The 25,520-nt window shown below is 35.6% G+C and overlaps 1 protein-coding gene across 2 annotated transcripts in view; it reads right to left on the reverse strand.

Moving 5' to 3' along the window:
* Window positions 1-16,516: 16,516 nt before the first annotated feature.
* CEP128 (centrosomal protein 128) overlaps window positions 16,517-25,520 on the reverse strand; it is a 96,337-nt gene continuing 87,333 nt past the window's right edge. For both annotated transcript variants that reach the window (XM_041397521.1, XM_041397512.1), the window contains 3 exons: window positions 24,736-24,849; window positions 21,017-21,125; window positions 16,517-16,952 (listed from right to left, as the gene is read on the reverse strand). In XM_041397521.1, the coding sequence (XP_041253455.1) occupies window positions 16,846-16,952; window positions 21,017-21,125; window positions 24,736-24,849 (330 nt within the window). In that variant the 3' untranslated portion in view covers window positions 16,517-16,845. The remainder of the gene's footprint in view (window positions 16,953-21,016; window positions 21,126-24,735; window positions 24,850-25,520) is intronic.

The raw sequence follows: 25,520 nt of genomic DNA on the forward strand, positions 1-25,520 counted from the left end.
TTTCTTAGCTGGAAGGTGAACAACATAGAAGCAATTTTGCATGTCTCTGCAGCTCAAGTACTTGTTCCAACACTGCCTGGAAATTTTTTTGGGAGGGATAATTTACACTCAATTTCTGTCCCCTAATTGGTGTCTGTGTTTCCAGAGCTTAATGAAACAGTCATATTGAATTTTAACCTACTGTTCTTCTCTGCCTTTCTTCAAAGACAACAGGAAGAATAAGGCAATATTTACTGAAAAAACTCAATAAGTTTCTGCAACCATTAATTTTATGCTGGTACCTGAAGTACTAAATCAACTCAACTTCCAATTCATTAATCAGGTTTAAAGCAATAGCAGCAGAGTGCTATGGCACAAACCTGAATAATCCCAAAGCCTTGGGGAACTGCCGTTCACATGACAGGCAGGTATAGCAGCTCTTAGCCAGGACAGCACGCAAATGATGTGAAATATTAGATAGAGAGTAGGCCCTGGTATGGCCTATTTCCCCGGTATGTTATTTTACATAATTAAAACTAAATTCTTCATATTTCTTTTCTTTCCTCAAATAGCAAAGAAGGTTGGGAGCAGTATACATGTTTCCTGACAGCTGTAAACAATCACAGGCTCCTGCTTTTTGAAGTTCCATAACTCATGCATTTGCTTTCAAGGTCTTCCTGTGTTGATTTATTCCCTCAACTGATATCTAATTCTCCTCTGTGCTTGACATGGCTGTTACTCTCAATTGCTCACTTACACAAACTGAGCAAAGCAAAATCTACAGACACAATTCAAGGCTCCTGCCAGTTTAAAAAAATTCAGAACTGGAGAGTAGAATGATATCTTACATTTTGTGATGAAAAAGCGCCACTGTGCTCTTTTTATGTTTAGCCTACTAACAAAGACAACTTGTTAGATTATTTAATTATTTAGTCATTTTAAGTGCAGATAAAGACCTTTACCCATAAATACCTTAACAGATTACTGCAGAGTCTTTCAGATAATGCAAGGAGATTGGGGACCAGGACTCTTTTTAGCCACAAGTTTGCAGCTTTGGCCTAGACACTCTTCATACCTGGAAATTAAAATGAAAATTCAAAGTAGATATAACTCCTTATCTACCATAAGAAACAAGAGGGAAGGATTCAATACAGACTTGGCACATAGGAAGAAAAGGTACAGAATGACTATGAATAGTAAAACATTTTGCAGAAGTACCAGCTCACTCATGCCATTCACTATGCAAGGGGCCATTATTCTCGAGCATAATACTAATTATTTTATTTACCAACCATCTCCACTGCATCCACAGTGTTTGGCATGTAGCATTAACAATATAATAAATAATAATTAAAACTTCATCAAATACACAATGGAGAAGGCAAGCAAACACTAAATAGAGTAATGGAGCATTGAAAAGTAGGCTTTTACATCTCCTCCCCCATGTAGCTTCCAGCATCCTGCTGTGACATTGTTTCAGTACGAAACAAATGGAAGAACAACCCCTGTTGAGTCACCCACATCAGTCCTTCTGGCACCATGGCAGACACCGCTGTCAGCACTGACTTCACTGAAGAACAGCCCCTCCCTGCAATAACCTCTCTGCTGCCTGTAGCACACGCATGGCTAGAAGTAGGTCAAGACTCCAGTGGTCATAGGAATTGTTAAGGAGAAAGCCTTCTATATTCCACAAAACAATGGACTTCCCCGGAACCATTAAGTTTGACAAAATATGGATCCTTCCAGAAAACACTTCCAGATCGGCAGAGATGAGAACTGATTTAAGAGCCTGGTTGTGTGCAGCAGTGGCTGCTATTCTGCAGATTAAATTTTGCGTGTGCCTGAAAAAAAATTTCAGGTTTGCGTGTACTCCGTACAGTCTCACAAAGAGTAATTCCTTTCATGCATCTAACAGGGAAGAAGTTTCCTTCCTAGCTGCAGAAAAGCAGCAGCCTCCCCACACGTCTAACCAGAAAAACAGAACAAAATTGCAAGTTTCAGTTTAGGAGGTTTCTGAGATACAGTTTGCCAGAATCTGGGAGAACAGTTTGAGGCGGCAGTGCCAGATACTTGCCTAAACTCTCGCCTAGCAATTTATTCCTTACCCATGTTGGAGACAGGACACTGAGCTAGATGGCCCTTTGCTATAGAGTAATGTGGAGTAACACACGCTTGCTCTCAGCTTTGAAATTACCAACGTAGCTCAGAAAAGCTGTGAATTAAACTTTCTATCTTAAATCATAGTAAATATGATGTTTACTGTCTAGGAGACTGCAGAAACACCTTGTAACATGGTACATTCTGAATATGATTGAACAAGGTTGGACTTGATTATCTTGGAGATTTTTTCCAACTTTAATAATGTTATGATTCTTAAGGATCCTGTGTTAGAGCAGTCTGCTGAGATCCAACAAAAGATTACATGGGCTTTGAATTTCAGTACAAAAAACCAATCCAATATGAAACAATAATCTTCTGCTGTGAGATAAAAAGACACAGTTACAGTTATTAGTCTATACCTGATTAGTCTAGGCTACTTGAGGGAACAGGGAACATTAATTCTCCCCAACTTCATTCAGAAACTCCACTTTGAAGAAAGAAGTTTTGCTATGCCCCAGGTATCTCCTGTCCATCCATTCCCTCTGACCACCAAAATGAGCTAGTCTCATTTATTTTATTAGCCAGTCTTATCTGTTCAGCAGAACAGCCTTGGTTTCTCAGAAAGAAAAGGTGTTCTCTTGAAACTAGGCTGGGCCTAAGGGACATACCCTCCATCAAAGGTCACAGAATCTGTTTCACATGTTGTCTTCAAAATGCTGTAGAATAAAACCAGGAAATTCCAACCTCTGTTGAGTAGCTAACACCTCCAACAGATCTTTCTTCCTTGTTAGAAAATTCCCATCCAGATGGGATCCTTGCTGCTAAAGCACTTGCAACATACCAGGCAGCCACAGCAGAAACTGACAATGAAAGAAACAACTGAAATCTCTGATATTCCACATTATTTTTAGAAGAACACTTTTCATGATAAAAGAAGGGTCTTCAGAAGACATAATTCTCTTAATGCACTAAGAATTAGATCACTTGAATTGGAAACTTGCAGGAGGCATATTCAGAAAGCTAACCACATCCACACTGCATGATTATGTCACAGAACTCTGCTAAAGAATCATACAGATGATAAAACTTGTATGAGTTCTAAAAGTATCAGCACAAATTCATGGCAGCAAAAAGAAACCTCAAGGCTATCATTAACCAGGAGACTATCATCACAGGTTCAAAAATTCCATGAAACTAAAATTGTTACACGTTGGAAACATACCCTTAAAAACCCACATCATATATTATCAAAATTCTCAATACTTTCTTGATATCTGGAGACAGAATTCTAGATTAGATGAAATTTTGTTTGAAATGGTACCACTGTTCCTGGGTTTACATACCCCAAAAATATTGCCTTGATTTGCATTCAGGTACTTTTCCTTTTTAACAGAGCATTTGCATGTTAGGCAGTTTCCTCTGAGCTCTGTGCTTGCCAGTAAAGTATGGGGAAAGTTGGCTAAATCAGAGGTTACTCCCAGCCAGTGACATCTGCAGCCATAGCCTCAAGATACTTCAACTTGGCAGTAATGGAATATGTGGAATGGCTGGAAATGAGCAAGAAAGGTTGCCTTCGTGAGTCTAACTGGAAATATCCCAAAGGAGATGGAAGATATAATTTGCTCTAGGAAGGACTAGGAAGAAGCTTCCTTACTGGACAATTATGTGCATGTTAAGTAAGGACATGATATCAAGAAGAAGAAAAATCTCTAGCCAACTTGTGACTAATTAACAGCCTTCTGGTAGAAGACCACAGCAGACCAGGGCTGCTTCCTCCAAGGACAGAGGCTGGAGCTAAAAACAGGAAACAGGAAGGAGAATTAGAGGACAGACTAGAATAGCTGACAGGGAATGAACAGGAACAAAAATATAAGTGGACAGGTGCATGTAAATAGTCCTGCTGAGCAGAAGGCTTCTGTAATTGTTAGAGAAATGTTAAAGGTTAAAAGACTTAAACAATTGGATGTTTGCAAAAGCAGCAGGTGCTTTACTAAGGCCAGGTTTGCACACCCCAGCCAAATGGGAGGAGAGTTTTTGTGTTGTGACAACATCAGATCTGCATAAGAACAGCTCAGGTGCAGAAGAGGGTGCACTCCACCACCAGAAGATGATCACAACAATCCTTAACCTTTGTTTAGCAACAAGATGAGATTTGAGCCAGCTAAGTGAAAAGGTTGATAAGCAGTAGATCTTACAAGGTGGAAAAATGCTTTTTATCATGCCAATGTCCTCTTTCCCCATGAGGCTCCGGCATAAAAGGCATAAAACTTCCCTCCCCATGGGCTCAGGTGTAAAATTTCCCTCCTTCCACCTCTGGGGAGGCATTGGGACACTTACACTTAAGTCTGACGATGTTCATCCCTTCTGTTCAGCCCAACTGGCATAACTATGCAGGTGTGAGGAACAGCCATCATGTCTTAGAAGGGATCATCAACCACCAAAGACCCCTCAAGCACCCCCAACTCATTTCTGGAGCTTACCACCAGAGAATAGAGCATGATCCATAGTGCTGCATCAGACAGTGTAAAACTCCCCCAGCAAGGCAGGTACCTGGATGTTCCTACCTGAACCTGAATGTACTGAACTTTTGAACCCACTGAACTTGTTGTTTTACAGGCTCTCCCCACTCCTAATGGGTCAAGACAGTGACCATCACTTTGACTTACAGACATCTAAATTGCATCAATCAAGTATTGTTTGTGGACCCAGGGGTTCCTCTCACATTGTACTCTTGTCCTTTCTTTCTACTTTTCTCTTTTCCTTATCTTTATACTTTTGTATTGTTATAGTACTATAGACAATAACCAAAATGGCTACATACCTCCTTTCCACTGCAACCAAATTGTCCCAAAATATATACATACAGATATATAAATATAGATATATGCACACACATAAAATACTGGTCATTCAGTGTTGTTTCACTCTAGTGCAGCCCAATGGATCTATTAACAAAAACCTCAGTTATCCTGCCTCAGGAGTGGGTCCTAACAAATTTTTAAGCAAAACAGAGGAAAATTAAAAGTATTGATAAAAAAATTTTCTCCTGCTCACAAATGAGTCCTTTCTTTCAGGCTTGGTCTTAGATCAACAACATGATGGTTTTCTGAGATGCATCCAATGATGCACAGTGCCTCCTAGTTCCCCAGGAATTATAATTTCAATCACCGCTCAGGTATGGCTTTATTACCTGTTCTCTCTTCTCTGCAATGTCCTACTTTCACCTAATGCTGAGTTTTTCCTGTCCAAGTGCCCCATCTCACACAGTGAAAATTTTTCTGCCTAAGCACATTGAGTTACTTCTTGGGGAAAAGTCATCTTCCTGCCTTTTTTCAATGGTTCCTGACCCCATCAGTCTCAAACAAATAAAGCAAATGTGAATCATTGCATGGGGATTACAAGACAAAAGGATTTGGGAAATGGAAGGTTGCATATGCCCTGCGGGTAATATCAACAGAAGGGATGTCAAGAGAACAACTCTCAGGAACACTGATAAAATTACTAAAAACCTGGCTACAAAATCTGAAAATATATTCTCCTAGCCTACATTATGCTAGCAAATTTTGCTATTTTGGTGTATGTCTGTATCCACCTGTATTTGGTGGGTGTCTTAAAAGTTGAGTTTATTTCTACCACAAAACAGAGTTTACAATAAACTAAGAGAAATAACACTGCATTTCTATGTGAGATATATGTGGAAGAATTTTTGGGACCATCTCTTAGTATAGTATAGTTTTTTCAAGGGACTGTAAGGAAATCATAAGCTGCCCTCTATCACTGTTGTTGATTGCAGGTCTATGCCAGATTCACTGTCAGATGTATCACTGCCTGTTTGGAAGTTTTGTCACAAAACTTACTATTAAAAATTACTATACAAAATTGATAAAATTGACTGTGCTTGCACTTTGCTGTACACAGACTGTTTCAAAATTCTCAGCTCCTGAGATAAAATCCAAATTGTAATTTTCAGCATTGTCTATTGCTCTTATTCTCCAGTTTTGGCAAATCTTTTGTAGACCCAGTCTTGTACTCTGGTTTAGTACCTAACGGAATTTGAGGCACCAGGAGGTACACAGGGTCAGGCCAGGAAGAACCATCACTTGACAGTTCAGGGGGTTCCTGGCTTATAAAGCAAGCAGAAGTTCAGGTCCACACCAACTGAGGGCCAGCTGGGACTTTTATCTCAGGTCTCAGCAAATGCATTTTTCTGATACTACAACTAAAATTCCTATGAAACCAATTTGTCCACTCTTTTTATCAATCTACTTTCCCTACCCATTGAGAAGTGTTGTTTGAGCTGTAGTGGTGTCCATGGCCAAGAGCATTAGAGATGTCCTGTCCTCATAGGCATCCTCTCTCCTGTAGAACCACTGATGCTTCCAGCAGTAGTTTTCAGGCCGTTTTCCAGACAGTAGTATGTACCACTTTTAAAATTCTACTTAAGGATCACATTAGGAAGGTATCCAAAGGGAAACTGGAATAAACTACTTGTTTTCACTTGTAAAGGAGCCTGTAGGGTATTTATCTACATCACCAGAGCTCAATTGTCAGGGCCAAGGCAATGGTGGTAGAGCCTCTGGGACAGCAGATTTAAGAAGGAGGGAAAAGTGTTGTGCAACAGCTGCTGGAAGAGAGGAATAAGCATGTGTGAAAGAAACAACTCTTGTTTTCATCAGTGAAAAAAAAATGGTCCAAAGAAAAGTAAGTTTGCCATAAAACAACTGCAGATCACAAAACTATGTAAAATACATGCAAAACCTCTTAATTTCAAAAGGCGAGGGAATATGTAATTGAGGAAAATGAAATTAGTAAAATAATTACAGGTTTTAAATAACTGATTGCTCAGTATATAAAGAAACTATATTTTGGCAAGCTTGTTGTGAGAAACCAGAATAAGAAAACATGATATGCAATTATGCAATACCTTTTGGTTTGTTTTGGTTTTGTTTTACTTTGTATTTTAAAATACAACACAAGGCTTTGTTTTCCATTAAATGCTTCCATAGAAATTTAGCTGTGTGGGACTTCCCAGCAACAATGACTTTTGTTTCATCAAATACTGTCATGGCTCAATCTCTTTGCTTGTTTATCTGCATCCCATTTCACTGCCTCCAGGGGTGTCTCCTATTTAAGGTAATAAAGAATTTACCCTGGAACCCAGATAAAGCACACATGGATAGACCCCACTCTGTGGGTGGACACAGTGCCTACACTGCAAGCAATAAGCATCTAAGGCAGATTCCTGATTCTCCTTTTTACTAAATGGAGATTTAAACTAAATATTTAGAGCAGTTCACTGCAATTTGATCAAACCCTGTTTGCTTACTTTGGGCTGAGATGAAGGATGCTACAAATCCCCTTGACTAAAAAGCAGGTTCATTTAGATGGAGGCATGTGTTCTGTCCACAGCTCAATCAGATGAATCTTGTTCACACTCCCTAAGACACTATAGGCACAACAGCCTCTCCTAATTAAGGGCACCTCAGGAAACACTGTCAGTAATGGCCAATGTAAGACCCATTCCTATTGTAACACAATAATACATTGCCAGATTTTTGGGTCCTTAATGGCATACAAATCTTTGACCTAAATAAGTATTTTGAATACAAACTTTTGAAGAAAATTACTTATTCCCATAATGAAACTATCATCTTAGTTTTAAACAAATATTACAGCAGGAGAAAGAAAACAAAATAAAAATTCCAATTTTTTATTTTATCTCCTAAAGACAAGAAGAAAATTGGGCAATGTAATTCCACATCACACACCTACATTTCGCAAAACTAAAAGAGATCAATTACATAAAACAGGCCTTTACATAAGTTTGGCAATGTTAGGTAAATGAATACAGATGCTATGCATTGCTTGGAAAAATAATTTATTATGTCAGCTTACAAATATGACAAGTTTTTATGTTATACTTTAAATTACAAGTACAGCTAGCAACTTTGATCCTGCAAAGGTACCAACTATCTCCTGAGATGCAATGAAGACTTGCAACCCTGCCTTCAGGAATTGCTTGGAGCAAGTCCCAAGTCAGCAAAAGTGCAATGTAGTTTGATATTTTTGTTACTGCCTCATTGGCTAACATTTTACAGTCTAATTGCAGAAAGTAGGTACAAATGTTGACGTTAAATTAACATATGAACTTTCCTAGTACAGCCTTAACCAAACTTAAACATACCTGCAGACTGTTCCAAACTTTCAGCTTGCAGCAACATAGAGCACAAAAGACAGCTTTCATATACCTCATACTGCAATCACTTGACAAGATCTCAGCACTTAGTACTTCGATTGGTACTTAGGCTTTATGCATGAGATTTCATTCTGGCTTCATATTGGTATAAATCAGGCACAGGCGTTCTGAAGTCAGAGCAGCAACTCAACAATAAAATTGGTGTTCTGGTGTGACATGAGTCACAGCTCACGTGTAACCAAGTATCTCAAATGTCACAGGTTGGTAAGGACTTGTGCATCAAACCAACATGGGAACAGTTCTTCCTTTTATACTTCTACAATGCATTGTTTCTAAACCTGCATGAGGTGTTCTGAAAATCCAACCTGTAGACTTACTTTAATGTGCATGCATGCAATTTACAGGAAGTAACAGCCAAACAATAGTTTGTCTGAACTTGATCTAAAGGGTCTTTTCCAACCTAAATGATTCTATGATTCTAGATTTTTTAAATTCATTACATACTACTCAAGACAGTAGTTGAACTTTTCCCCTTCTTGAAGATGGCAGATAATGGAAAAAGTGGACTGCAAATACCTTGTGAAGCTATCCCGGAACTAAAATATCATAGGACAAAAAAGTCAAAACTGGTTTTATTTTGTGAGTCTTGTTAAAAAACAATACCCAAAGTACTGGAATTTAGATGTAAGATATAATTAGCGTCTCCCTACACACATAAAAATCCCCATTTTGGTACTCACTGAATTACTAGATCAGTTGAAAAACTGACGTGAAACAAAACATTTAGTCAAGAGTGTGAAATACATTTGATACATATTAACAGATGAACCATCTCTCCTTGGAGATGGCTTCATTACTTTGAAAAAGCTGTAGTAGACCACATAAAAGTGGAACAAAGAGCTGCAACATTTCAGAATTTTTCAAATTTCATAAGCTTAGATTGATGTTATTCAGAAGTGCTATGGTTTTCATTATATAACTAACTTTGATTTAGTCTTCTTGAAAAAAATACAGGAGTCCAAATGAACTCAAAATCTCATTTCTTAGGTTCTGAAAAATATTAAAATATAAAAATGAGATAGTATCAAATTATTCCAAGTGTTTTGGAGTTTGCTACCATATGATTTTTATAAGATGACGTATTTTTTAGCAAGCATTTGTTATTCATCAGACCAACACATATGGTAGACTTGCAGACCTTCAGAATGCAATAGAAAAAGAGACAAAGAAAATATTTCTCTCCCCTTTTCTAAAACTCAGCACAAAATTGTTACTTCACTGATACTACAGACAAGACCTCTGCTAGCTTTACTGCAGTCAGGATTTCCAAGCATAAAAGGCAATCTTTTTTTTTAAGCAGTAAAATTTTACACTGTATGAACATGTTCACACATGTCAATGTCTATAGGAAAGAACATAATTATGTGGACAGGCTATACCTGATGCCTACACAGCTACTAGAAGTCTGAACACACCTTTACATTTCAGAAATCAAGTCTGAAGGAAACTGCAAGAGTTCTGGTTACTGCACTAAGGTGAACCTCAACAAGCACGAAGAGCGGGATTCCTTGCTAAACATTCGAGGACTTTATCTCAAGAAATAATTCAACGTTGAGGAATTTCATTACACTATGCCTATTTCTATCACAATAAGGTTTAGAAATATTAAACAGACCTTTCTGACTTCAAACCAAGCATAGAAACATTTCACATCCATATTATTTGTTGAAATTCTGCAGATTCTTTGCTGTTACTTTATACTGCAGTGACAATAGTTGACTGGGAAATATGATGTAATATATTCAGTGTCACATGTATGAATTGCCTGGGCAATCTCAGTTTTGGAATGTCCCAACCAAAATGCTAGTTCACAAGAATAATTTTGCCCCAGTTTTAGGACATTAACTGCAAAAAACCACTGTATTTCATTCAAATGAAATGAAAACAAAAGATTTGGAGAAAAGTGACTCATGTATCAACTAACTTAATTAGGAGTGCTTGTAATGAAGTATCAGAATTAGAAGGTTGGGGTTTTTTTAGCTAACCCCAAATTAAACGGAAACTGGCAGCATGCAATGGTGAAACACGTTCCAGAATCAAAACCAAATAACATATTTTCTTCTCATAGGCCCAAAGGGGAAAAAAATAGAATATCAGCATTTTCTAATAAGCACATATAGAAACGTCAGCCTTGAAAGTGATACACCTTCAAAACCTTAGTAATACACTGTTATTGTATTGACACCCTCACCTACAATTCAAGTATTTTTCCATTTGTTGCTTTCTTCAGGTAATGTAATACCACAGCAGAAATGTGAACATTTGAGCTATTTGTTAAAGTACACTGCAAGAGCCAGTATTCCTTCTGAAGCACGTCAGCTGCCTCCAGTGGAATTATTTCAACTTTGCTACCCAGTGCACAGCACACATAACAGACTTACCCTAAGTATGGAATATAGTTAAGTCTAAATCAAAATGAGCAAGTCTCACACATTAAGAGATGATATGAAGTGGGTTGATGTCTGCTGATTAACATATTCAGGACCTTCATTTTAGTCTGTCACTCTACTGAAATTTAAGCAATTACTCATATTCTGGAAAAAATGAAGTGTTTCTTGACTTTGATACTTCATTTTTTCATATTTGCTGAGTTTTTTTACTATTATATAAGAATAATTTTCTCACTTTTAAAAACTTTTTAGATTAGTTTTTTTGTTAATTTATAGACCTCTAACTCATCAATGGACAACATACTAATGGATTCACATTCCATGGCTAGCAAGCCTCCCTGCTGATGTAGCTCACACTGAACAAAGGTTTCTGCATCTTCCAGCTTTATGACTGCACTGGAGACTGCTCCAGTGAAGACAAAACAAACAGTTCCAAGGTTTCTAATGGACTTGTTGACATTCTGTTAGTCAAAACATGTAACAAAAGTTCTGCCAGCTCCATGATGTCTTCATGGTTGCAGCTATTTGAGTGGAAGGGTGCTGTCAGTGCTGCACCCGGCAGTGAAAGCCTCAATAAAAATGGTGCACACGTTGAGCTCCCTACACCAAACAGCCAGAGATGCAAACTGTTCCCTTGGCCACCAGCAAAACACAGCTCATCTTCATCATTTTCCACACTAAGTACACTACTGTATCCCTGTTGGTTTCTGTGAAGAGCCTCATGCCAGAAACATAAATTGGGATGTTTCCCAGTTCCATGCTTATTTAATTGTGAGTGACACAGAAATCCTTTTGATCATCTTTAGCAAATTTCAGTATCACTTTTCAAAAATATTTTCGGTGTCAGCAACTGTTTGTAAGGAAGATGATTTGATATTAACACACTGAAGAAACACACTTTTTAACATGAGTATTTTAAGTTCCAGACTAAGCACTTAGACAGATGTCCTACATTTGTTGTAGTCTAATTTTTTGCCTCAAATCAATAATATTTCAGGGTTATTGCAGCAAAGTCTATCCTTTACCATTTTCTTCTACAAACTGATGGTAGAATCAATGCTGGCAAAATGAAAAAAATCTAGACAAATGTAGTAAGAGACATTTACTTTGGCCTGTGGAATAATCTTTAAAATTAGACAGTATGTGACATGATGTTAGTCCATTTACTATGTAGCTTTTATTTTATGAAACAAATAAGAGGGTCAGAGTTCATATGAAAAGAGCTTAGAAGAAGCAACTGCCATCAACACTAATGTAATTCTATGGGAACATAAACTACCAAAATTATTGACAGTGGGTAGGTGAGGAAATGATGGTATGTCTTCTGACACACTAGTGCACTGTAGATGGCAGATGAGAAAAGCAGTCTAACATCAAAACAACTCTGGTCTGAAGAGAGATGAAAATAACAGACTACTCAAGAACAACTGTTGTACTTACTCGCCTATCAAGGAGCCATGTCCCTAAAAACAGACAGTAAAATTATCCTAAAAGAGACATCTCCTTGGAGTTCATGTTTTTAAATGTAATAATTTAACAAAAACATGTTAACAACCACGTTACAAAAATATTTAGTTCCAAATAGCACCCAATAGATTCCCAAAAAAAAAAGACTAGAAATTTAAAAATATCATCACTGCATATTCTCACACTACAGATTTTGTCATTATAAGGGGAAAAGAAAAAAAATCTCATTATTTCAGACAGAAAAATGACAGAAGTGCAACTTCAGCTTTAGAAACAGGAGAGCTATTGTTGTTAGCACAAATGATAACAGTTGGATGTTGCTAGATTTTAACCACAGCAATGTCCATCATTTTTGCTGTCAACATTCCCAGAAGCATTGCAGATTTTTGAATGACTTGGTTATTGGATTCTGCCATGTTGTACTCTTGTACAGAGCACTAAAATATTGTTCAGATTTAAAATCTAATTTAGTTATTTACATAGAAAAGCAATTAAGTTCATATTCACAGCAGCCCAGACATGCTTACAGTAAAGAGTTAAGACGTGCTAGAGTTGAAAGTACTTAAGCATGAAAAAAAAAATTATCCAATAAGGAATTTGATTTAGGGATCACTTTTATTCAGATGTAAATATTAGCTATAAGGCAGTTTTTAAGCTAGGCAACAAGAATAAAAATGTGCTGAAATTTTAATTTAATCATTAATTGCTTTTCATCCCTTCTACTGTTAGTTTTCCTCTACAATTGCTTCTAAATTCTACAATTACATCAAAATCACAGGACTTGGTGTGATGTCCTCCTGCACATCCATTTTTGACAAGGCTGTGCTGTCAGCTATTGACCTGCAGCTCACACTAACTTCAGCATCAATTACTTCTGTGGGGTGACAAGGGCTTAGAAAGAGATAAATTCATTACTAACACACTGCAGACACAAGGAGTTTAACACAGATACTGTAAAATTCGACTGTAACAAGCAGTGCCACAAAAATTTATGAAAAAATTTTTCTCCATGTTATAGATATGAGAATGCATCCAGGTTGCAGACTTCTCATTTTTAGCCATAAAAATTATGAGTGTAACAAAAATACCTACTGATTTCCTTTCAGAGTAATACTGGCATTTTCATTCATGAAAAACCATTCAGTACTACCAGTGCAGAGACTATGCCTTGCAAGCCAGAGATGAACTGATATGTAGATTCCTTAGCTCAGAAATGGAATTTAGAATAGTAGTTTCTTTGTTGTATGGGTTTTTCATATATATATATTTTTTTACTTTGCTGTAATAGTTAGTAAAAATGTGGCTGAGCTTTGAATATCCAAGGAGTACATTCACCATCACTGATGACGGTTTTCATCAAACATTTGAGAAGCAAATGTAAGAAAATTGCTTTGTTTTGCACTGTAAAATTTTATTTTTAAAATTTTTTTTTGACATTTCTTCTTAGGATAACATAATTACGCAATAAAAATAAATTATTTGGCTATTTAGTAAATATAATCTGGAAAGTAATTAAATACTCTCAAGTCTGCTGTAAAACATTAGGAACTGAAGGGCATAAAATTTATAGCTTATTCATGTGACAGCTATTTGATGCTAAAATAGAGGGCCAATGCATTTTTAAAAGCACAATATTGAAGCACTGTATTTCAGTAGAGCATTAAAAAAAAATCCTGATACTAGCTTATAAAATCTGTATGTACTTAGTACATACATTAAAAATTGCCTGATTTACCAAATGCTAAACAGAACAAAGATTTAAACCATCATTTCTTGTGTGTGCAATACCACATTTTTGATTACTGAAAACCACTGCTTAGGATAAGAACTGCGTAACAGGTCATTAAAGGGTTAAATTATAAAAAAATCTGGCTACCAGAAGGGACAGCAATTTTTAAGATGTGAAATATACAAAAACTTTTATTTAAAAATTATCTGCTTTTCTACTTTAAAAACTGAAACTGTGCAGAAGAGTATTATTTCAGACCAATATGGAAAAAATATTATTTCTTAAACCACAAAGGGACAGTTTCATATAATGTCATGAACGGAACCTTAGCCTTCAGTAAAGAGGAAACAAAATTCACTTTGTAATATGAACCTCTATCAAAGGTGGAAGTGAGACAAATATTACACGCTATCTAGACTGCCATGCCAAAAGGGTAAATTTAAGAAAGAATTTCCTGGCTTTGGAGTCCATAAGTATACTCAGTAAGATTTTTTTTGTGTGTGTGTGTGGTTTGACATCTCTTCTGTACTTCCACCCCTTTTAGAAAATTTTATAAAAGGATATAAAACTGATGAAAATCCAGTCACATGGGCAAAGGCAAATATACTAAGCACTGAACATACTTAAAGTTTTAAAGGCAGAATTGTTCACCCAGTAGTAACTTCTGTCCTATATAAAAAGTCGATTGAATACTTGATGTAATAGTGAGGGAGATCAGACTGCTTATCCTTAGCTTTCTAACAACATAAAGCAGTAGTGATCCTGTTTTAAGAATACATATTTCAGATTTCTAAATTACAAGTCAGAAAAAAATGTATAAACACATAGAATGGTATGATTTTTACAAATTCCTTAGGAAAAAGAGAGGACATTATATTTCTGGTATTACTTCTCAGCCAAGACTCTCAAAGGCTCATTTATTTACTTCCATGTCACAAAAAACATTTAAACTTTGGTAAAACAGTTATCCATCAGCAATCCATGCACTAGACCTCACTCCCACATAAGGTGTTTTGAGAACATGATTTACTGCTTAATAGTATATTTTAAAGTGACCTTTCTATGCTTTAGCCTTAATTTGTAGGTACCATAAAGTCTGCAAGCTGGTGACATTTAGTTTTGCAATTTTTAAAGTTTCAGCAGACCAAACCAGTTCAAATGTTTTAAATGACATATTTCCACCTCTGCTCTGATCTAATAAAAACAATAAATTACAAATCTTGGATCCACTTAAAGTGAGTTTAGTTTATAGTAGCTGTAGCTCGATCTAACACTGTTTCATGACATCCACATTCTTTGTAGAGAGCAGTTTATTTGTTGATTTTTTTTGTAGTTCCTGTCATTGCCATTGAGATCAGAACAGATGGATGTGCCTGTTTTGTTTTCTTGACCCTCTGAATGAGGAGATGTGCCAGAAATTTGCAAAAAGCCAATGCCAGTGCTACCATGCACAGCATAATACACAACAAAAGGCAAAGAAAACTTTTTAACCATGTCAGATTTTTTTTTAACATTTTAAGCAATTTAAGTTCATGGAATATGAACAGAGAATAAACTCAATCTTTGTCTCATTTCTGTGTCTGATTCTGATGTTCTCAGTATATTGTTCTGTTTGAAACAGGTTGAAGACAAGGTGATTGTCAAGGAAGTGCACTTTCCAGAGCATCCACTGGGACTACAGAACACTTCATCAGAGTATTGGGAAAAAAAAAAAAAGAAGTCCTCTTTTGAGATGGCACATCATGGCCTGTGAATTATACCTGAGACACCTACAGTGCGAAAAAATAACAGTGTTTCAGAGAAGAAATAGGCTTCCTAAATATGACAGAAGCCTGCAAAACAAAATTGTTTGAATGGTGTTAATGTTGCTACAGTACTCTGATAGCTTTGGCAAATCTTTTAAGGCACAGTAGCACTGATCAAGTCAGAAGTAGCTGAGAGGAGAATAAAACAAGAACCATCAGAAACACTTGCATTTCTTTAGACAGCAGAATTCTTAGAAAATTCTTCGTTGATTTGCTCTTTGAGACCCCTGTAATGCAAAATTGTGTCCAATTTGTTTGGAATAGTGATATCTGAACAAATACAAATGTGCAATATTGTATTTCCATAGTATTTTACAATCAATATAACACGTCTTCTCTAATAGAGAACAAAACAGAATAAATAAATGAACATTAAACATTGCTTTTAAAATTTTCACAGCCACACAGAAGTGCCTTTCAACACTCTTGATACAGATGGGAGAGATTCAAATTCTTTAAAGTACTTGATTGAGGCCATCTTATAAAACTGTTCTGGCCAGAAGAATAATTCTAGCAACTTATAACACATATATGCTGAGCCTCAAGCCAATTTTTACTTGCTTTGAGAAAATTTTGTTTTATTACTTCTTTCTTAAATAATTTTTTTCAAACGGAGGGACCTAAAATCACAAATGTGCCTGTACAACACTGTATAATTACTCTCTCTCATAGTAATAGGCAATTTCTGAATTTTTTCATTATTAATAATGAAAAAAAATTCATTATTATTTTTTCATTATTAATAATGTTACTAAACATAATTAAAAAACAAGTGTCAGAAAAATTCCTGTATAGGGGTAAATAAGCTCATAGCAAAGATTAATGTCACAGGTATTCACAGTACTTCAGGAATACAATAAATTTAATCTAAGAGGACTGTAAAACAAATTACAAGAGAATAGCAAAATCTCAGAAAGCCTTTGGTGTGCAAGTCACCTAAATTATCAAAAGAGTTCATCAAAATCACTCTTGATGCTCTTTCATTTGAGTGTTTGGCAATTGTTGAATCATTAAGGGTGCACCACTCCTGCAGCAGATGGAACTACTACTGTTCAAAACCAAAAAAAAAGTGGAATGGAATTTACCACAAAGAAAACTGGTGTGGTTTCATACAATATTCTACTGTTTTCCTCCGTCTGCTTGCAGCTTCATTTCACTAACAGCAACATTAGTAGAATCTTCCTTGGTGCCACTTGTATCCAAAGGAACCATTCCTTTCCTAAGTGCTGGAAATAAGTCACACAAAAAAGGTGATTAAGCATCTTCAGAATCATACATTAAGTCAGTTAGACTCAATGATCTTAGAGGTCTTTTCAAACCTATGATTCTTGGTTTTCGTTGACTGCCCATTAGTTTTTATTTAAAACATGTATTTCATTATATGATATTATAATTTATTCAGCAAGTAATAAATATTCATAACTGAGAAGAGAATATTTTCTCTGTTTTCTAGAGAAATAGATTTTAATACTTTATAATACAGGCATAGCCGTGAGCTTTCTTATACATAAGAAATGTACTGTTTAAAAATATTTAATTCTTTCACTAAGATATATTTTCCATTTATTTTTCCAGAACATTTGTTAAAATAAGGTAAGACAAACCTCTCAAAAATTTGTGAAGGAATATCTTTACCAACAGAATGGACTTAAGTCACCAAGTGACACTGAACAGGTGCTCATACAATGTCATACTGTGTACATACCTTCACAGCAGGGTACATATATAGTGAATCTTTCTAAATATATTATATTGCATCAAAATGCAAACAATATGAATTGACAAAACATCTTATCAAAAAATGCTGAAGAAAAAAAGTCAAATATCCAAACATTTAATAAAAGGTAGAAATTAAGGGAAGAAAGTGGCTAGCAGCTTATACAACATACCCTTCTTCTAATTGCCTTCTTTATAGCACAAGCATGTAAGAAAAGTTGTCCTACTGAATATCCAGAGTGCAGTTTTTAACAATCCAGTAAAATTGTAGCAGTACATAACCAAAAGTTATTTAACAAGGAGCAAGACTTCACAGTTTGGTTAGTAGGGGTGAGATGTTTTCACTTTCAGAAGAATGAAATCACTGTGTTTGGAACATTGGTATTACAGTGAGTTCTAAGTATTCAGCATCAAGTTTTCAGAATTGGTTCAAAGCTCTGCTGCTGTACGCTATGTCAGTGGTACCTCCTGTGGACAGTATTCAAAGTAAGGCAAAAAATCATAAAGAACGTTCATTGCTTAACTAATTCAATTTGCATTTTTCTAAGTGATGATGTCAAGTTTCCAGTCATTCCAAGTTCTTATGTTTAAGCAGCCCTAGGTTTTGTTCTAGAAGGGTGCCCACAGCATAGCGATGTTGCAATGTTTCTTTACTTGTAAGTACGTTACATTATTTATAAATGCCAATAAAAATAGTCTTAAGAACTTATGAAAAAGTGTACATAGAGAGATAAAGACAGGCACCAGCAATACAGTGCAAAAGTTAATTGTTCTGACAATAAAGCCTACATTCAGGACAACTCAGTTTTATTCAGTTGTGGTGTCAGTCCTACTTCCTACGATGTTGACACAAGAATGTTGTCCATCACAGCTTATGAAGCCCTGGAACATAAATTCCCAACAACAATAGAAAGCCTCTAAGACATATGGTTTCTGGGAAACCATCCAGGTTAAAAACCTCAAAGTGATGAAATGTGCAAAGAGAAAAGCAGGACTCAATTCACAAAGCTAATGCAAAGCATGTGCAACTCTAGGGACTTTTGTACTCAAAATTTCAGGAAAATACAGTGGCCGTAAAAACAGTTTCTGAGGATTATTCTTTAGATAACAACTAGTAGTGACTGTCTGGACTAATCATTTTGGTCTGATAATAATATAGACTGCAAACCATATCTAGTGAATGTTTTCTTGAATAAATTATTTTCTCATTTCAACTTCTTAATTTCCAAGAAAATGGGTACAGAAATAAAAGCGCGTTCCCTCAACATATTTTAAAATATGTTTGTAATGCAAAAGCTTTTATAATTGCAGAAATTATATCAGAAACAAAACACAATGTTGATGTTAATTACTTTCCTTTTAGCTGCTTGCTGCATTGGCAAATTTTTAGTAAATATATATATATATATACGGAAACAGATTGTTGTTCCCTTATTTCTTTTTCCATATAATTTGTCCTTCTTTCGTCAACCAATTTTAAACTTAAATCCCACTATCTCCCTCACAAATAAGTTAAATCATATCAAATGACTCTGCTCTCCTTCCAGGTGCTCTCCACAAGTCATAGGAGATCCACATTGGGAAGGAAGCTTCTAGTACTAGTTATTGAATCTATAGTCTGTAAGGCTTCATGAGTTGAAGAGAGATGGAATGGGGAAATATAAATCACAAAGGCTTGTACACTGCTCCAAAAGGCAAATGAAAGAAAAAAAATTCCATCCTTCTGTTTCTGAAGGAGGAAACAATTAATCACAGAAAATAGATGATGACATGTATAGGAAGATTTATTAAAAGCTACAGTAGGTTTGGGAGCAAAGATGTCAAATTATACTTCAGTGTCAAAGTCTCAAATGATAATTAATTAATATCATTACTGAAATTTAAAGTTCATTATGTTTTTGTGACTATCATGATTGAAGTAGCTGACTTTTCATTTGCCACCCCCTGAAAAATCTCCTTAATGCTAATACCACAGCAGAATTTTCACTGCCCTCAAGAACTATACCAACAACTTCAAAATACACATTTGACTGGTGGAAATCAGTTTCAGCATAAAGTAACAATCAGTCAAAAACCAAAGTCTGTGGAATAATCCACATATTTCAGTGCTATAAGCAATAAGTAGTGAATTGACCACTGTCTTTTGTTAATAATTTATTTTTTTTATTTCCAGAAAATTTAGTACTTAGTGCTGGTAAAAACCAGTTGAATCAGAGAATAAATATGCACAACTGTTTCATCAGATTGGTATTCAGATCTCATGGATCCTATTTCTCTTAAAACTGCCTAAAATTTATTAAAAAGTTTTAAAGCAACAAAGTCTTAGCTTGTTTAATTCAGATTAAAACAGTATAAAGACATTGTAATATTTTAGGAACTTTTAAGTGGCATTTTTAAATTTCAGTAAATTTTTGCAGTGACCACTTTTGGAATTCTTTAGACTGGAAGGGACTGCTGGAGGCCATTTATCTGAACATTCTGTGAGGCATCAGTTACTTCTTTTCTATACCCAAAACAGGTTCAGCTGCACTTTGATTTGTAAGACTTTGATAGGGAGGAGGTTTGGGAAAACAGAAAAACCAACTCTGAGACAAGGTAAAGTGTTCCTAAAGTACAGATGATATGGAGGTATTAGCTCCTATGCTTTATTCCCACTACTGTTATTCAGTGTGCTCTGTAAAAGATACTAACCCCAACCCATTCTGAAAGGAAGAGAAACCAATTACCTTTAACCTCATCAGATCAGCTCAGGACTTACTGGTGAGCAGTAATGTACCACAGCACTCATTCTAAGATGCAATGTTTTCAAAGTGCAATGAAGCCTGAAAGAGGCTTCAATAGAATGTAACTTTCTAAATATGTTCCCAATACACAAACTGGCTATACTGAAAATAAATGGAAGATTATACCCTTCTGAAGAGAAGTGTTTTGATATCCATGTACTGATATGCTTAAAAACCCCCTTAAAAACCTGGTTTTTAAGTCACTTTTGACACTCATGCAAAGGTGTGCCTACATTCCCAATCAAGACCCAATACGCCCTATGTTTTATTGAGCATTTTCCAACTGTATCAGAGATCCCATGACTTCACATGAACACAAGCTGTATATGTACAAGGGGGTAGAGAAAAAACAGTAAAAAAAACTATTGAAGTAGAATTAGTGAATTCAACTTTCACTGAGAAAATGCTACACAAGCATGAGACTAACTGGTACACATTAAAGATCTTGGAAAGAATCCATGTTTGAGGACAGCTCTCGAGTCCCTCAGAAGACCAGAGGGTCTACACAGCTTACAGAGGTATGACTCGTTAAGCAGAGATTCAGAATTCAAGGGCAGCCCTTTTCTTTGGCATACATAAACAAAATATATTGAATGCACCAGTCAAAAAACCCCAAACAACTGTCAGTGGGATGCAATGAAGTACTTCCTAGGCAACAACAAAAAAACCTAATACACAGAAGGATACTTAAGATGGTTCCAGCACTTTTTTTTTGAAAAGTAGCGTCTCACTCATCCAGGAAGAAAAATATATGTTACCTGTAGATTTTTTTTCTGTGATATAATACTTACAACCTGAACTTGAAAGCGGTGAGCTGCACAAAAAGCTGTTTTGAGTTCGCCAGCTAGAAGAGTGAGCAGCCACTTCTACATCAGAAATTGCAGCATCCATTTTCACATCCTATGGGAACCAAATAAAAATAATTTTATCTGTTACTATCAAGCAGCGGAAAACTTTAACAAAAAGTAGTAGCACACGTACAGGCATATGCTGTGATTTCACACACAATGGAAAAGCCTGATTTGAATTCTCTGCATTCTCAGTATTGCACTTAGGTTCAAATTAATTTGCTTACAAGTTTTATCCCCACTTCACCACTATAAATGTCTGCAAAAAACTGCTTTGCCTTGAGAAAAGCACTGGCAGCACTGCAAGTCTTTGCCACTACAGCATGTTGTAAAAATGCTCTTTCCTATTCACATCACATCCACAGTTCAGCACATACCATATCAGCAGGGCAGACATCAGTGAATAATGACTTCCTCATCAATGAATGGTTCATACTAATTCACTGAAGTTCCACAAGTAGTAATAAATACAAATCTATTTTCTCTGACACTGAGGAAACTTAAAGTTCATTGATTTCTCATATCAAAATACCTAAAGGTGCTTTGAAATTTTTTGTTAAACCATAAAATAAAGTTTTAAGTACAATGTTACTATTTATGGCTAAACCCATACAGCATAACTTCTTGGTGAGGAAAGTCATTTGGTCTATAAGCTAAAAAGAGAAGATAAATTTAAAAAGGTAATTTAGACAAAAATCCCTGAAAAATCTCTATTAGCTCTGCAGCAAGTAGTCCCCAGTTACAATACCATCCAAAATAAGATTAAAAGCTTGGCTTGGTATCCAAATTACTCAGTTTCTTGAAATGAGAAGATGTAATAATGAATAAATGCATCAATTCACAAAACACACAATTTTACTGCTGAATTCTTATCATAAAAAGCTTCAGGGAATTTTGTTAAAACATCTTGCAATTTATCATTTATGTTGATACTTAATTTTATGTTGATACATAAGATTTGAAAACTAAACAAAAAAAAAATTTACATTAATTTAGAGATACAATAAGCTTTTGTTCCATCACTGAAGAAGGATCTACTCCTGTTAAGACTAATGAGAACTATACATATTAATCCCCTTATGTGTTGATGAGAGACTTAATAGCTAAAGTGTTCATAGCACAATAACAATTTTTAAAGAATAAAAAGTTTTTGTCTTTCTATTCTGCTTCCAGAAATGCTTTAAAAGAAGAGCTTTAAACAAGAAAGGCGCCTCTAACAGTACCTGCAATACAAAATGGCTTTCTTTTTACAGAAATATTAATGTATAATATGCCTTTTGTCATATGCTTCATTGACAATCACATCTGTTGTGTTTGAGTAGATGGTCAATAGTGTGTGGCAGGGAAACTCTCCTAAAATATTTGAATCTCTACATCAAAATATTTATCTCTAGTTTTCCTCTGGCTTTCTGCTTTAATTTTGCTTCTGTTGCTATTTTCTTTTAATATGTTATATTTATGGGGTTTTCCCCCAATTTCACCTTTATCTATTATTTGGCCCTTCCTTATTTGAAAAATCAAGATTGTTGTACCTGATGGTATTCTGCCAGCCTATGGCCTACTTTTACTACTGGAAATCTTCCATTTTAAAACATACAAAAAGAAATTATGATTTTCTGGGCTTCTAAGCAACAGGCATTTTAAAGCCATCTGACGAGATTACAGAAGAGTAGGAAGATTGAGTGGGGACAAAAGAAACCATAAGAAAGAAAGAAAAAGACCTGCTTTTAGAGAAACATTCAACTTTGGTTTAATTTTTCCTCCTTAAAATGAAAAAAAGACTGAGACACAAGATTAGATAATGCCTGCCTGACATCAATGCTGGTGAGCAAGCTGAAGCAAGTGTATTATAAGAAAGGCTAGAAAGAAAAACATAACAGAGGAAAAATATTAACTTCAGAAGTAATTTCATCTAAAATGATCAATGTAAAAATTTTATAAGAAACATGAATTTTCTTATCACCTAACAAGTATCTGTCTACTTTGTATAGCAGGGGCAATATGTATACAGGGTGAACCAACAATATCAGAAAGAATCAACTTTGGTGTCCTCAAACCTACACTCTTCCAGCAATCAATTTTAGAGACTCCCAACTGCCAAACACTAAAATAAATAAATAAATAAATAAAAGGCATTTGAGTTAGTTTCAAATGAGGGTGAGAAAGGCAAGCATTAAAAAGGTTTTTTTTAGTCTAAGCTAGCCTGATCACTGAAATCAGATTAGCACCCGTCTGTTACTTGGTTTTGAACATTCTGTTCTATTTGCAACAGCCGTGACAGCAAAGAGTACTGTATGTCATGCAAAAACCCAATTAGGCCTGACTAAATGGAAACCATTAAATGCTCTCGGCTGTCTAAAGAAAGAGAATTGTTTTGGAATAAGCTTTGTACTGGATTCTGATTACTGAGTTCAAATCACACAAGCTCAGTAAGTTCAGTCAGCTTAGTGCAATGTTATGTTCTACTGTCAGCTGATTGCATTCCACTTAGCTTTTCAATGTTTTCCAAATTTCAGTAGTTACTGATTTAGTAATGCTTCTGTGGAGGGAAGAGAAATTCAAGATACTGAAGATTATCACCAGCAGCATACTGATTGTGCCTGTTTCCTCCTTTCAATTCTTTCTTACAGAAGATCAAGATGGCTTTTTCAAGTAAGTTAGTACCTTCTGACAACAGCAACTTACCAAGCTATAACATTCTGTATTTATTTTACCTTTTCCACTTTTTAAAAGACATGCTACAAGTATGTCCTCATTTTACAGAAGGAAGACGATTACATATAAGTTGGGGAACACAAACATCTTTTTCATAGAGTGTGTGACCCTTGATTTGAGCTCATTTGCTTAGAGACACAGGCATGATGCATTGCCAAAGAAACTGATTTGATTGAGACATGTAGCAGAAATACTAGTATGATTCTTCAGGTCTGATAACTTATTTCAAACACTTCCATAAGAAATCGTAGTTCTGCTGAAGTAAGCTACTATCACAATGACAATGATATGACAATGAACAAGCTAGTAAAGGAAAGAAAGCATGTTAATAATTGGAAAGTTGAACTCATTACAGGCAAAGTTTCTAAAGAAGAGCACTGGATTTGTATTGTAGGGAGTTAAGTTATTCATGATTAGCACTGCTGTAAGTCCAGTGAGTGACCTTTAGCAAATCACTTCCCTGCTGTTTGCCTGGATTTAATTTCTGTATGAAAGAGACATCATACAGAATTGTTTGCAAAGAATGGAAATATCAACTACTGAAGAATTACTACATGTAATTTACAAATTAGTCAACCTTTTTATAGGGGAAACAGGTTTCTATATCTTTTACTTGAATGGACAAGAGAAAAATGAACAATTAAAAAATTGCTGCAGACAGTAATTTGACAAAGCATGTAAACACTTCAGAGTAGTACGACACAATAAGATACCTTTCTGTGAAAGTTTAAAGATTTTTTGGAAAGTATCCATGGCACTTACAATGAAGGCAATCTTTAATTCATCAAATTTCATGCCATGTCAATATACCTGCCATGCCATCAGCCATGCCAGCCATATGAAACAGAACATGCATGATTTCAGTCTGTGTTTGTACTAGGAGTTAATAAGGTAAGGTTATGTTGCTGAAAGTAATTGGGACAGAGAAGTGGAGTACACACACATACCTTGACTTGCCTGACTCTTTGCTTTGAATCTTCCAGCTGCTGCTGCAAAGAAGTCACTATGTCTTTATATCTCATATACCTCTCCTCAATCATCTCCTTTCGGCAATGTGACTCCTAGAAATGCATTAAAAAATTTAGATGATTTCATAACGTGAAAAGTAGCTAGAAATTCTGACTATTGTGAACACAGGTATCATTTTCAACACGAAAACATAATGTTTCTCACTGAACTAGCTAATGATTCCCTTGAATTAACAAACCTCCTAGACAACCTGAGAGGTTTATCAAAACTTACTTCCTCTTGCCATCTCCCTTCCTATGAAAACATTGAAGGAAGAACTTGCTAGCTATTGTACAAAAAACTCCAATATGCTATTTGCAAATAGAAACAGTAAAGAAGCTCCAAACTGACATCTTTCTCAAAGCTAAGGCATAAAGCTTACCACTCTTAAATAATAAATTATTTCTTAAACAAAACACTATGTTGATAGGGGCTCATCTTCAGAAAACTATCTTTAAAAAATTAAGCATGATGGAGAAAGACAAAGCCCGACTGAAACCAAAGATTTTGCATTCCAATCTCACAAATACTGGCTAAGTTATAACTAGAGCAAACCAGAAAATTACAGTGTAATTTCATAGCAGTGTTAAGTGAGAGAGGGCAAGTGTGAAGGAGATTGAAGATGTCTGCTGAGAACAAAATTTTTCTTTTAGTAGAAACAGAAGGTAAACATAAACCTCCGTCAGAGCAAAAAAAAAAAGCTCTTCTGGGAATATCTGGAATG

Source organism: Onychostruthus taczanowskii, unplaced genomic scaffold, assembly GCF_017590055.1.
Source record: "Onychostruthus taczanowskii isolate IOZ18803 unplaced genomic scaffold, ASM1759005v1 scaffold1, whole genome shotgun sequence".
Lineage (NCBI taxonomy): Eukaryota > Metazoa > Chordata > Aves > Passeriformes > Passeridae > Onychostruthus > Onychostruthus taczanowskii.